Source organism: Balaenoptera ricei, chromosome 8 (genome assembly GCF_028023285.1).
Source record: "Balaenoptera ricei isolate mBalRic1 chromosome 8, mBalRic1.hap2, whole genome shotgun sequence".
In the NCBI taxonomy this organism is placed as follows: domain Eukaryota; kingdom Metazoa; phylum Chordata; class Mammalia; order Artiodactyla; family Balaenopteridae; genus Balaenoptera; species Balaenoptera ricei.
This window is the reverse complement of record NC_082646.1, coordinates 24,054,826-24,069,041: the sequence shown is the minus strand read 5'-3', so window position 1 is coordinate 24,069,041 and position 14,216 is coordinate 24,054,826. Positions and strand designations below refer to the sequence as shown.

The following is a 14,216-nucleotide window of genomic DNA, read 5'->3' as shown; positions in this document are numbered from 1 at the left end:
GAGCAAGCACTACATTATTGAATTAAATAAGTTTATTTTTTTATTTTTTATTTTTTTGCAGCCCTGAAATTGAGCATTTATTCTTAAATCAGATGCAGCATATTTTTATTTATAAAATATATTTTATATACTGCCCCTTTCTCAAAAGAAAGCAGCAAGACTCAGCAATTAATTATCCAAACCTAATGAGGGAAACATTCACAAGTGACTGCAGCTTGATATTTATCAGAAAGATATAACAGCCTGGGCGGTTGTTATTTTCCCTCTTCAGGTGCCATCCTCCCATAAAGCACGTTTCAAGAACAATGGGAATGTGTGGTTGAAGGACAATGAGGTTTTTTCTTGGTTTTTTGTTTTGTTTTGTTTTTGAATTTTTGAATTTTATTTATTTTTTTATACAGCAGGTTCTTATTAGTTATCCATTTTATACATATTAGTGTATATATATCAATCCCAATCTCCCAGTCCATCACACCATCACCACTCCCTCCAAATTAAATAATTTTAAAGTTTTTAGTGCATATCAGTATGATTTCTAATAGTTCTATATCAGCCAATTTCAAGAATAAAATCATGTAACAGTTAGTTAGTAGATACAATAGAAAGCTACAAAACAATAAACAGAGGTTTTAAGGCAGTCCCCCAGAATGCAAACAGAAGAACCAAACATTTACATTAGAACATGTAGCAGTGATTTTCAAATGAGAAAATTCTAAATAGTGAATATTTTTCCTATTGCAGATCCAAGAGAATTCCGAAACCCTGAATCCCACCCCTTTATGTTGTATAAAATATACAAACAGAAAGGCTATTTCCCTGACAACAAGTAAACAAATCCTGACTCAATCTTCTTCAACTCCCAGCTCTGCAGTGCTGCCGCCTGTATCTGCTCCACACAGATCGGAAAACTTGAGAAGCCCCTAGTATTCTTCAGGAAAGAGGCACAGAGATCTAAGTTCAGGCTGGTAGGAAAAGGAGAAAGAGGAAGAGGAAGGGGCAAATCCCCTACCTGGAATCCGGTGTACTATCACAGAAAGGAAACCAGTTACAATGGTAGAAAGGTTGCTGACAAAACGTAGAAAGATTTGAAAAAACATCTTTGTATTCAGTTCAGTAGCAGCAGATCCTGTGATTCGCAAATCCTCACACTGACTGGCAGTGAAACACTCACTTCCTGGGCTGTCCCTGGCTCACTGACAGAATAGAAGGGGGTGGGGATTAAAGGGCAGGACCTCAAAATGCCTGCAACCGCTCTCAGTCTCATTTCCAGAACAAGTATCCCAACAACCTATCTATAGTAAATTGTTGTTAGAAATACTGAAATTGGACCACCAATAGTGGTCTCCCTCCCTAAACTTTCCTCTTTCAAATCTGTCCTCACACTACAATTAAGTCAGTTGATCCAGGGGATCAATTTCATTACGCCACTCCTCTCCTCTGAACGATTCAGATCTCCTCTTCCTTTACAGAATAAAGTCCAAATTTAATCTGTCAACAAAGGACTTTACAATCTGGCCACAACCTACCTTTCATCCTTTGTCTCTCTGCCTTTCTAGCATTTCACCTGTCCTTTTCTATTCACTTAATTTGCAAAACATTCTCTAACAATCTAGTATGACTAAAGCCCTGTGAAGGTATACCCTTAAAAAACTAATAACCATATATAATTTTATTAATTTAACAAACATTTCTGAGCTCCAATGTATCAAATACTGTGATACAAATTGAGAACAGATTCTGTCCTGCTGTCTAGCAGTTTAGACGATACACTATTCCCCTTTGTGAATTCTCAGCCCAGTAAAATGACTTACCACATGTTTTTGTTCTTCTGTGCCTCTGAACAAATTTTTCCCTGCCTGAAATATCCTCCCTCTTTCCTTTTCAAAAACCCATTTCAAAATCTACCTATCTGACCCCCTTGCCAAAGCCTTCTAGTAACTCCCACTAGAGGTAGTTAATAGCAGTGCCACAGAAGTACTTTTAACATTGACATATCCTGTCTTCCTAGCAAAGACACATAAGTGTATTTCAAGAAAAGAGTGGTTACACAGGGAGATCAGCTCGGTGCCTTGTGACCACATTGAGGGGTGGGATAGGGAGGGTGGGAGGGAGACGCAGGAGGGAGGAGATATGGGGATATATGTATATGTATAGCTGATTCACTTTGTTGTAAAGCAGAAACTAACACACCATCGTAAAGCAATTATGCTCCAATACAGATGTTAAAAAAAAAAAAGGAGTGGTTAAACTTGTCAGAAGGGAGAACAGAGTATCTTAAACTATTCTGTACTCCCCACAGTGTCTAGCAGATTATGATGTACAAAGAGACTCAATATATATTTTGATTTGTAATTGGTGAAAAATAATTTATAAACTTAATGAAATCTTATTGAAATGAAAGAGTGACAAGTATAAATTAAAGGGCAAATATATTCCTGCAATAACATATTTCCAGATGTGAGATAATTATTCTCATGTGGATGGTACCAAAGACATCCAATTTGATTAAAAAATAAGCCTTAATTAGGCTTTCAGGAACTTTTTCCCCAGGAGGTAGCTGTTCTGACCGGTAAACACACTGTGACTAAAAATCAGTTCCCTAGTCTTATACACACCCAATGAAATGATCAAATTTAACCTGCACAGGGAAGAACCAGATGCTGAAGAATGGTGACACTATCCAGATATAACAAATATAATACGAAATCCACTCTGAAACAATGTTAGCCTTATCTTTCACATTAATAACAAATGCTTAGAAAAAAAATAACTCAAGAATATTTCTTAATGATGATGGCCTGGCAGAGTCATCTTCATATTTAAACATTAAATAACTCTAAGGTAACAGAATAACTCAAAATCGAGCTGATTTGTCATATCAACTCAGAGACAGTCTTCCTCAGTATTGCACTCAGTATTTAAAAATCCCATTTCTATGGATGGACCTAGATTCTGTCATACAGAGTGAAGTAAGTCAGAAAGAGAAAAACAAATACCGTATGCTAACACATATACATGGAATCTAAAAAAAAAAAAAATGGTTATGAAGAACCTAGGGGCAGGACAGGAAGAAAGACGCAGGTGTAGAGAATGGACCTGAGGTCATGGGGAGGGGGAAGGGTAAGCTGGGATGAAGTGAGAGACTGGCATGGACATATATACACTACCAAGTGTAAAACAGCTAGTGAGAAGCAGCAGCACAGCACAGGGAGATCAGCTGGGTGCTTTGTGACCACCTAGAGGGGTGGGATAGGGAGGCTGGGAGGGAAACGCAAGAGGGAGGAGATATGGGGATATATGTAAATGTATAGCTGATTCACTATGTTACAAAGCAGAAACTAACACACCATTGTAAAGGAATTATACTCCAATAAAGCAAAAAACAAAAACAAAACAAAACAAAACAAAAGCACTTTTTGGATGTGCAATGATAACCCTGCCTTCAGTATCAATAAATCATCTAACATATTCTACAATTACAGAACTGAAGAATAACTGTATATAACCTATGAGAAAAAAAGTCACAAAATGAACCTCAGTTCATACTTAGCAAGGGCAGCAGTGGCATGTAAACCTCAGAAGCAAAAACTGGTGGAGCTGAGAAAGGCACTGCATTCTTTTGATCATGATCTTGAGCTTCAAATCACACTTCAAACTAGTTAAAAGGGGAAAACGAAAGAGAAGAAATGTAATAACTGTTAGTTTTAGAGCAAAAAACACCAGTCTAGGAGAATACAAATAATAACAAATTCAAACAAGGTGTGAAGACACAGTACATACTAAAAACCTATCATGAAAGTATGATGGTCAAGAACTCTCTCAGTAAAAGGTCAGACAAAAACTAGAACAAATGATCATGAATTCTAGTAGTTCTGCGGCTGAACAACCTACTCACTTAAACAAAAGGGATCATCACAAAAGCGCAGGTATTAAAAAATATTACATGAAAGGCAACTATCATGAGTCATTTTCTTAAGTGTTGTGTGGAGCATCACATTTAAATAACTGGAGTCTTTCAACGCCCCATGACACACAGAAACAGAAAGTCAGACATATGGATCTGACAGGATAGGATACAACCGTTACAACCTCTCACTACAGAAGAACGGACACAGGGTATAATTAACCAACTAGCCAAATTAATACAAACAGCCAGTAAACCCACCAGTAAATCAAAGGAATTCAAAATAAAACAACATGTGGTTATTCTCCTATCAGATTGAGCCAAGCCTTTAAAATGTGTATACGCTTTTGATCCAACAACTCTCTTTCTAAGTATTTAACCAAAAGAAATAGTCAGAGATATAGGCAAGGACACGTATCAGAGTACTATTTGGGACTGGAAACTGGCCACAGCTTATATACAAGGACGGAGAAGCTATGTGTACTGTGGCATAGTCATATAATGGAACACTGAACAGTCACGAAAAATGATGCGGTAGATGCAAATTTACTGACTTGCTAAATTAACTGAAAAAAGTTATGATATTTGGAGTAATCCCACTTGCATGAAAAAGGGAGAGGTACTCATTTTCGTAGTTTTACACTTTTTAAAAAGTGCTACAAGCCAGTGTTTGTGTGAGGCAGGCTTCACATCCACTGTTGGGGTGGACTACAAATTGGCATAGCGTTTCTGGATGGTAATTTGGCAATGTGTATCAACAGTCTTAAAAAGGCGGAAGCAAGAAGAACTACAATCCTGCAGCCTGTGGAACAAAAACCACATTCACAGAAAGATAGAAAAGATGAAAAGGCAGAGGGCTATGTACCAGATGAAGGAACAAGCTAAAACCCCAGAAAAACAACTCAATGAAGTGGAGATAGGCAACCTTCCAGAAAAAGAATTCAGAATAAGGATAGTGAAGATGATCCAGGACCTCGGAAAAACAATGGAGGCAAAGATCGAGAAGATGCAAGAAATGTTTAATAAAGACCTAGAAGAATTAAAGAACAAACAAACAGAGATGAACAATACAATAACTGAAATGAAATCTAAACTAGAAGGAATCAATAGCAGAATAACTGAGGCAGAAGAATGGATAAGTGACCTGGAAGACAGAATGGTGGAATTCACTGCTGTGGAACAGAATGAAGAAAAAAGAATGAAAAGAAATGAAGACAGCCTAAGAGACCTCTGGGACAACATTACATGCAACAACATTCGCATTATAGGGGTCCCAGAAGGAGAAGAGGGAGAGAAAGGACCAGAGAAAATATTTGAAGAGATTACAGTCGAAAACTTCCCTAACGTGGGAAAGGAAATAGCCACCCAAGTCCAGGAAGCGCAGCGAGTCCCATACAGGATAAACCCAAGGAGAAACACGCCGAGACACATAGTAATCAACTTGCCAAACAATAAAGACAAAGAAAAATTACTGAAAGCAGCGAGGGAAAAATGACAAAAAACATACAAGGGAACTCGCATAAGGTTAACAGCTGATTTCTCAGCAGAAACTCTACAAGCCAGAAGGGAGTGGCATGATATACTTAAAGTGATGAAAGGGAGGAACCTAAAACCAAGATTACTCTACGCAGCAAAGATCTCATTCAGATTCGATGGAGAAATCGAAACCTTTACAGACAAGCAAAAGCTAAGAGAATTCAGCACCACCAAACCAGCTCTACAACAAATGCTAAAGGAACTTCTCTAAATGGGAAACACAGGAGAAGAAAAGGATCTACGAAAACAAACCCAAAACAATTAAGAAAACCGTCATAGGCACATACATATAGATAATTACCTTAAACGTGAATGGATTAAATGCTCCAACCAAAAGACACAGGCTTGCTGAATGGATACAAAAACATGACACACAAATATGCTGTCTACAGGAGACCCACTTCAGACCTAGGGACACATACAGACTGAGAGTGAGAGGATGGAAAAAGATATTCCATGCAAATGGAAATCAAAAGAAAGCTGGAGTAGCTATACCCATATCACATAAAATAGACTTTAAAATAAAGAATGGGGCTTCCCTGGTGGCACAGTGGTTGAGAATCTGCCTGCTAATGCAGGGGACACGGGTTCGAGCCCTGGTCTGGGAAGATCCCACATGCCACGGAGCAAATAGGCCCGTCAGCCACAACTACTGAGCCTGCGCGTCTGGAGCCTGTGCTCCGCAACAAGACAGGCCACGATAGTGAGAGGCCCGTGCACCGCAATGAAGACTGGCCCCCGCTTGCCGCAACTACAGGAAGTCCTCGCACAGAAACGAAGACCCAACACAGCCTAATAAATAAATAAATAAATAATAACTAAAGGTGCTAATAATTAAAAAAATAAAAAATAAAAAAAAATAAAGTATGTTACAAGAGACAAGGAAGGACACTACATAATGATCAAGGGATCAATCCAAGAAGAAGATATAACAATTATAAATATATATGCACCCAACATAGGAGCACCTCAATACATAAGGCAACTGCTAACAGCTATAAAAGAGGAAATCGACAATAACACAGTAATAGTGGGGGACTTGAACACCTCACTTACACCAATGGACAGATCATCCAAAATGAAAATAAATAAGGAAACAGAAGCTTTAAATGACACAATAGACCACATAGATGTAATTGATATTTATAGGAGATTCCATCCAAAAACTGCACATTACACTTTCTTCTCAAGTGTGCATGGAACACTCTCCAGGATACATCACATCTTGGGTCACAAATCAAGCCTCAGTAAAGTTAAGAAAATTGAAATCATATCAAGCATCTTTTCTGACCACAACGCTATGAGATTAGAAATCAATTACAGGGAAAAAAACGTAAAAAACACAAACACACGGAGGCTAAACAATACGTTACTAAATATCAAAGAGATCACTGAAGAAATCCAAGAAGAAATAAAAAAATACCTAGAGACAAATGACAATGAAAACACGACGATCCAAAACCTACGGGATGCAGCAAAAGCAGTTCTAGGAGGGAAGTTTATAGCTATACAAGCCTACCTCAAGAAACAAAAAAGTCTCAAGTAAACAATCTAACCTAACACCTAAAGGAACTACAGAAAGAAGAACAAACAAAACCCAGAGTTAGCAGAAGAAAAGAAATCATAAAGATCAGAGCAGACATAAGTGAAATAGAAACAAAGAAAACAATAGCAAAGATCAATAAAACTAAAAGATGGTTCTTTGAGAAGATAAACAAAATTGATCAACCATTAGCCAGACTCATCAAGAAAAAGAGGGAGAGGACTCAAATCAATAAAATCAGAAATGAAAAAGGAGAAGTTACAACAGACACCGCAGAAATACAAAGCCTCCTAAGAGACTACTACAAGCAACTCTATGCCAATAAAATGGACAACCTGGGAGAAATGGACAAATTCTTAGAAAGGTATAACTTTCCAAGACTGAACCAGGAAGAAACAGAAAATATGAAGAGACCAATCACAAGGAATGCAATTGAAACTGTGATTAAAAATCTTCCAACAAACAAAAGTCCAGGACCAGATGGCTTCACAGGTGAATTCTACCAAACATTTAGAGAAGAGCTAACACCCATCCTTCTCAAACTCTTCCAAAAAACGGCAGAGGAAGGAACACTCCCAAACTCATTCTATGAGGCTACCAACACCCTGATACCAAAACCAGACAAAGACACTACAAAAAGAGAAAATTACAGACCAATATCACTGATGAATATAGATGCAAAAATCCTCAACAAAATACTAGCAAACAGAATCCAACAACACATTAAAAGGACCATACATCACGATCAAGTGGGATTTATCCCAGGGATGCAAGGATTCTTCAATATACACAAATCAATCAATGGGATACACCATATTAACAAATTGAAGAATAAAAACCATATGATCATCTCAATAGAGGCAGAAAAAGCTTATGACGAAATTCAACACCCATTTATGATAAAAACTCTCCAGAAAGTGGGCATAGAGGGAACCTACCTCAACATAATAACGACCATATACGACAAACCCACAGCAAACATCATTCTCAATGGTGAAAAACTGAAAGCATTTCCTCTAAGATCAGGAACGAGACAAGGATGTCCACTCTCACCACTATTATTCAACACAGTTTTGGAAGTCCTACCCATGGAAATCAGAGAAGAAAAAAAAAAATAAAAGGAATACAAGTTGGAAAAGAAGAAGTAAAACTGTCACTGTCTGCAGATGACATAATACTATACATAAAGAATCCTAAAGATGTTACCAGAAAACTACTAGAGCTAATCAATGAATCTGGTAAAGTTGCAGGATACAAAATTAATGCACAGAAATCTCTTGCATTCCTATACACTAATGATGAAAAATCTGAAAGAGAAATTATGGAAACACTCCCATTTACCACTGCAACAAAAAGAATAAAATACCTAGGAATAAACCTACCTAGGGAGACAAAAGACCTGTACGCAGAAAACTATAAGACACTGATGAAAGAAATTAAAGATGATATCAACAGATGGAGAGATATACCATGTTCTTGGATTAGAAGAATCAATATTGGGAAAATGACTATACTACCCAAAGCAATCTACAGATTCAACGCAATCCCTATCAAACTACCAATAGCATTTTTTACGGAACTAGAACAAATCATCTTAAAATGTGTATGGAGACACAAAAGACCCTGAATAGCCAAAGCAGTCTTGAGGGAAAAAAACGGAGCTGGAGGAATCAGACGCCCTGACTTCAGACTATACTACAAAGCTACAGTAATCAAGACAGTATGGTACTGGCACAAAAACAGAAACATCGATCAATGGAACAAGATAGAAAGCCCAGAGATAAACCCACACACCTACGGTCAACTAATCGATGACAAAGGAGGCAAAGATAGACAATGGAGAAAAGACAGTCTCTTCAATAAGTGGTGCTGGGAAAACTGGACAGCTACATGTAACAGAATGAAATTAGAACACTCCAACACCAGACACAAAAATAAACTCAAAATGGATTCGAGACCTAAATGTAAGACCGTACACTATAAAACTCTTAGAGGAAAACATAGGAAGAACACTCTTTGACATAAATCACAGCAAGACCTTTTTTGATCTACCTCCTAGAGTAATGGAAATAAACACAAAAACACATAAATGGGACCTAATGAAACGTCAGAGCTTTTGCACAGCAAAGGAAACCAAAAATAAGACGAAAAGACAACCCTCAGAATGGGAGAAAATACTCACAAACGAATCAACGGACAAAGGATTAATCTCCAAAATATATAAACAGCTCATGCGGCTCAATATTAAAGAAACAAATAACCCAATCCAAAAATGGGCAGAAGACCTAAACAGACATTTCTCTAAAGAAGACATACAGATGGCCAAGAAGCACATGAAAAGCTGCTCAACATCACTAATTATTAGAGAAATGCAAATCAAAACTACAATGAGCTATCACCTCACACCAGTTAGAATGGGCATCATCAGAAAATCTACAAACAACAAATGCTGGAGAGGGTGTGGAGAAAAGGGAACCCTCTTGCACTGTTGGTGGGAATGGAAATTGAAACAGCCAGTACGGAGAACAGTATGGAGGTTCCTTAAAAAACTAAAAATAGAATTACCATATGATCCAGCAATCCCACTACTGGGCATATACCCAGAGAAAACCGTAATTCAAAAAGACACATGCATCCCAATGTTCACTGCAGCGCTATTTACAAGAGCCAGGGCATGGAAGCAACCTAAATGCCCATCAACAGACGAATGGATAAAGAAGTTATGGTACATATATACAATGGAATATTACTCAGCCATTAAAAGGAACGAAATTGAGTCATTTGTTGAGATGTGGATGGATCTAGAGACTGTCATACAGAGTGAAGTAAGTCAGAAAGAGAAAAACAAATATCGTATATTCACACATGTATGTGGAACCTAGAAAAATGGTACAGATGAACCAGTTTGCAGGGCAGAAGTTGAGACACAGATGTAGAGAACAAACGTATGGACACCAAGGGGGGAAAACCACGGTAGCGTGGGGATAGTGGTGTGCTGAATTGGGCGATTGGGATTGACATGTATACACTGATGTGTATAAAACTGATGACTAATACGAACCTGCAGTATAAAAAAATAAAAAAGTCTTAAAAATATGTCACACTTAGTCATTCCACTTCTAGGACCTTATTCTACAGAAGTAATCCCAGTGGACACAGAGACGTATATACAACGTATTCACATTGTTTCTGACAGGGAAAAGCAAACTGTGTAAATCTAATTGCAAAGAATTGATTAAACTATGGGACATCAATACGATGGAATACTACATGATACATCATTAAGTGAAAAAAGCAGAAATATGAAACAGCAAGTATACTACAATTCTATTTTTGTAATCAGTAAGTGTACAAATATGTTTACAGAAAAATAAAAGACTGAAAGTGTATGCACCAAAATGAACAGTGATTATGTCTGGGTATTAAGATTATAGGTAATTGTTCTCTTGTTACTCTGTAGTTTCTATAAAGATTATATGCAACTCTTAGAGACAGATTAAAAGCAAAATAAAAGTTATCAGTGAAATGAGGCTTTAAAAAAAATCCTATCACAACAGTATCATGCCAAAAGCTAAGCATATATCATATTAAAAATTCAATATTTTCAATTTTAGAATTTACCTCTAAGCCATAAATCCTCACTAAGAGATTCTGCCAAAGCACTTGCACCCAGGTCACCAATGAACGTGTTGCAGTTCAGAGTGATGCGCCTCAAACCAGCCATACAGTCAAGATCAGGTCTCCTGGAACGAAGACTCTCAGTCCAGGTTTCTTCATGCCTTCCGGTAGTCTGATACTTCAAAGACTTAATGGGATGAAATTAAGATGCTTGAAGAAGGGAACAGGGTGTGCCTACTGAGTATGGCTTATTATGTCAGAGATTTACACACACACATATCAAGCATATATGCCAGGAGAATCAACCTGAGAAATTAAACAGTCACTGCTGCTTTACGAGTCCAGTGACCCAGATTCTAGTTGGTCAGTGATTAGATTCCAGCCACTGGACGGCCTGCTCTTGAACAGTTATGTCAAGTTGGACAACTCAATTACAGTCTATGAATTCTTTTCCTTATCTTCTAAGTCAGGGAATTGGTTCTAAATTCTATCATTGCTGAGGCTCTAAATGTCATCATTCTGTTCTCCGATGGTCTCCAAACACCTGACTGGGCAACCCATAAGAAAACTTTTTAATATGCATCTTATTTTTTAACAAATTATATACATGAAGTTCTATACATATAATGTATGTACATTATAAACTACACAGATAGTGTTTAAATGATACAAAGCTAAATAGGTTCTAACATGTTATTTTCCTAACTCCTAAGGCATTATTTTATTTATTTTTTAAAAATATTTATTTATTTGTTTGTTTGTTTGTTTGGCTGTGCCGGGTCTTTAGTTGCAGCATGCCGGATATTTTAGTTGTGGCATGTGGGCTCTTAGTTACGACAGACACGTGGGATCTAGTTCCTGGAGCAGGGATCGAACCCAGGCCCCCTGCATTGGGAGCGCAGAGTCTTAACTGCTGGACCGCCAGGGAAGTCCCAGGCATTATTTTTAAACCTATATTTACAAAATGGATCTCACATGCTCCCTAGGGTATGCACACCAACTTTAGAGGCCTGGACTATGCACAGCCAGTTGGATGCGCCTTGGGAAAATAGTGGTTTGACATTTAACCACAAGTATTGTCTTAAAGACATTCAATTCTTTATATTCATAAAATAAAGTTTGGTAATAGGGAACACTGACTTTAAATGGAAAAAGTCTTATTACATTCTTGAGAAAATAAAAGACTCAAAGTGCCTTTGACACTCTAAAACGAAAATCATTAGGGTCATTTTTCTATTAACAATAACATATAAAAGCTCCAAGCAGAAATAACAGCAATCACTTACACAGTGCTTTGTATGTGCCAGGCACTATTTATACAAATTAGTTCATTTAAACCTCATAATGAGGCACAGAGGTTAAGTGATTTGTCCATGGTCACTTGCTATGAAATGGGAGAAAGGGAATTTGAACCTAGGCCATTTGGCTTAGGCACCCAAGTTCTTGACTGTTTTCAACCCCAGGGGTCAATGGACTTGCCCTGTAGAGGCTCAAAGAATTTTCCAATTTTTAAAATCTAAATTTAAACATTTCCAGCTTTGTGGGCTATATAGTTTCTGTTGCAACGACTCAACCCCACTGGCGTAGGGTGAAAGTAGCCATAGCTATCATGTAAACAATGGGTGCGACTATGTTCCAAAGTAACTTTCTTTACCAGGCAACGGGCTGGATCTGGCCCACCAGCCACAGTTTACCTACCCTTGATCTGCACCATCAAACTATTCAGAAGGCTTCATGTCAAATTATTAAATAACTTTAGGCCTAAATACAGTAATTATAACCACTGTAAAGTTGTTAAGGCATTATTTTAAAAACTGTATTTACAAATTGCTGATGTAGTGATTTTTATTAATTTATAAACTACAGCAGCTAGTAAATACTTGATTCATTTAAGTCTTGAAGACTATAATGGCATAGTTTTTTCACAGTATCACAATCAATGTTTTCAGTAACTAAAAATACATTAAAATATTATTATATATTAAATCTCTTATTTCTAAAATTAAGTGGACTATCTTTACTAAATGGCAGAATCCCAAACTGAAAACTGGTCATATTCTTTCAACAAAACGAAGGCTGCACTCACACGTAGCAAAAGACAAAAATGAACTGCCATCTGTATCAATATATTAATGTGCTTCAATCACATATGTTTTCATGAAAGTTCAAACATAAAAAAATCACCTTTAAGATCTTGGCCATGTGATCTGCTCCCTGCCATGTCAGATTACACCCCGAGAAGTTTACTGTCTTAAGAGTGGTAGAGTTCTTTACACCTTGACAAATAACTAAAAGAAAGAAAAAAAACCACACACATAATAAGATGAAGAGCCTATACATTTGTCAATCTTGACTTATTTGCTTTTCTTGAGTCAATTGGAGGTTTAGAGCCACATTCTTCAAATCATTAACTACAATCTTCCCAAACAGGTAATTGACGAACAGATGCATTCGAAAACTTGTCAGTAACAAAGTGTTATTCCACTTTACAGCAGCAGTTTAATTCTATTTCGATACTAAAACTGAATACACTGAATACTGCAAACTTTATTCCCAACCACTCAGTAAAATACTACATACCTTTTGAGACATAGGAAAAAAAAGAAAAACCTAAAAATCTTAAGACTCTTCCTATTTTCATTTCCAATGATACTTCCCAATCTTGATGATCAATCAGCGATTTAAATGTCAACTATAACCCAGTATTTTATTAGGTGCTATGCAGTATACTAGAGCAATAAATGAGAGAGGACCTCAAACCCTCTGCTCTCTCAAATTGAAAGGCAGGCTTCCTTACCCCTCCAGACCACTACTGGACACAGGGAAGAAGTCGGCCACGCTGTCGCAGCGCAGCTTCACCGGTCATCATGGCCCGAGCGCGGCCTCGGGGACGCTGGCTGTGGACACGGTGCCCACACCCGCCTGGGGGCCCCGGCTCGCCTCCCGGCCCCTCGGGCGCCCGCCGCCCAGCGGCTGCGGCCCCGCCGCGTGCGCAGGACCCGCGTCGCAGCCAGAAGACGCAGGGCCACGGGCCCCAGTTAGGCAGGCCCCTCCATGCCGCGCTCACTTTGGCGCCGGCCTCGTCGCCCCGCGCGACGGGGGACTGCCGTTCCAACCGGTAGGCGGCCCCGTGGGGGCGGGGCTCGAGGACGTCAGTGCACCCGCTGTGCGTCAGCACGCAGCCCCGCCTCCCATGGGGACCCGGCCTGAGGAGCAGGGCAGCTGGAAAAGTAGGAGGTGTGGAGAATTAGGGGTTTCCAAAAAGCGTTTGCTGACTGATCCAAGCAAAAGTGAGACATGGTTGTATCGACGCATTTTTTTTTTAGTATTTAATTGTGGGGGAGCGGGCGGCGGGCGCTGCGCCGGGAGGGGGCTGCGGCCCGGCGGCGGCGCCCGGCCGCGCGCCCCGCGCCCCCGGCCCGCCGTATTCCCGGGGAAAGTTTGTGGGGAGTTGCTGTGGGGATGAAGCGCCTGCCTCTCCAGGAGGAGCCGCCGGCGCGGCGGAGCTGGGGCTGGTGGCGCTGTGGTGCCGCCGGCTCGGGGGAGGGTCAGAGCGGCCGGCGGCGGCGGCGGCGGCGGCGGCGCGGCTCCGGCCAGGCGGGCGGGTGGCCGGGC

The 14,216-nt window shown here is 39.3% G+C and overlaps 1 protein-coding gene across 4 annotated transcripts in view; it reads right to left on the bottom strand.

Annotated features, from left to right (window-relative positions):
* BCO2 (beta-carotene oxygenase 2) overlaps positions 1 to 13,708 on the bottom strand; it is a 63,266-nt gene extending 49,558 nt beyond the window's left edge. The window contains exons 1-2 of one of the 4 annotated variants that reach the window (XM_059930455.1): positions 13,399 to 13,708; positions 12,786 to 12,889 (exon numbers count right to left, since the gene is read on the bottom strand). In XM_059930455.1, the coding sequence (XP_059786438.1) occupies positions 12,786 to 12,822 (37 nt within the window). In that variant the 5' untranslated portion in view covers positions 12,823 to 12,889; positions 13,399 to 13,708. Of the gene's footprint in view, positions 1 to 3,546; positions 3,656 to 10,604; positions 10,789 to 12,785; positions 12,890 to 13,398 lie in introns of those variants that run through there. The other 3 variants (XM_059930454.1, XM_059930456.1, XM_059930457.1) reach the window with 3 other exon arrangements.
* Positions 13,709 to 14,216: the final 508 nt, after the last annotated feature.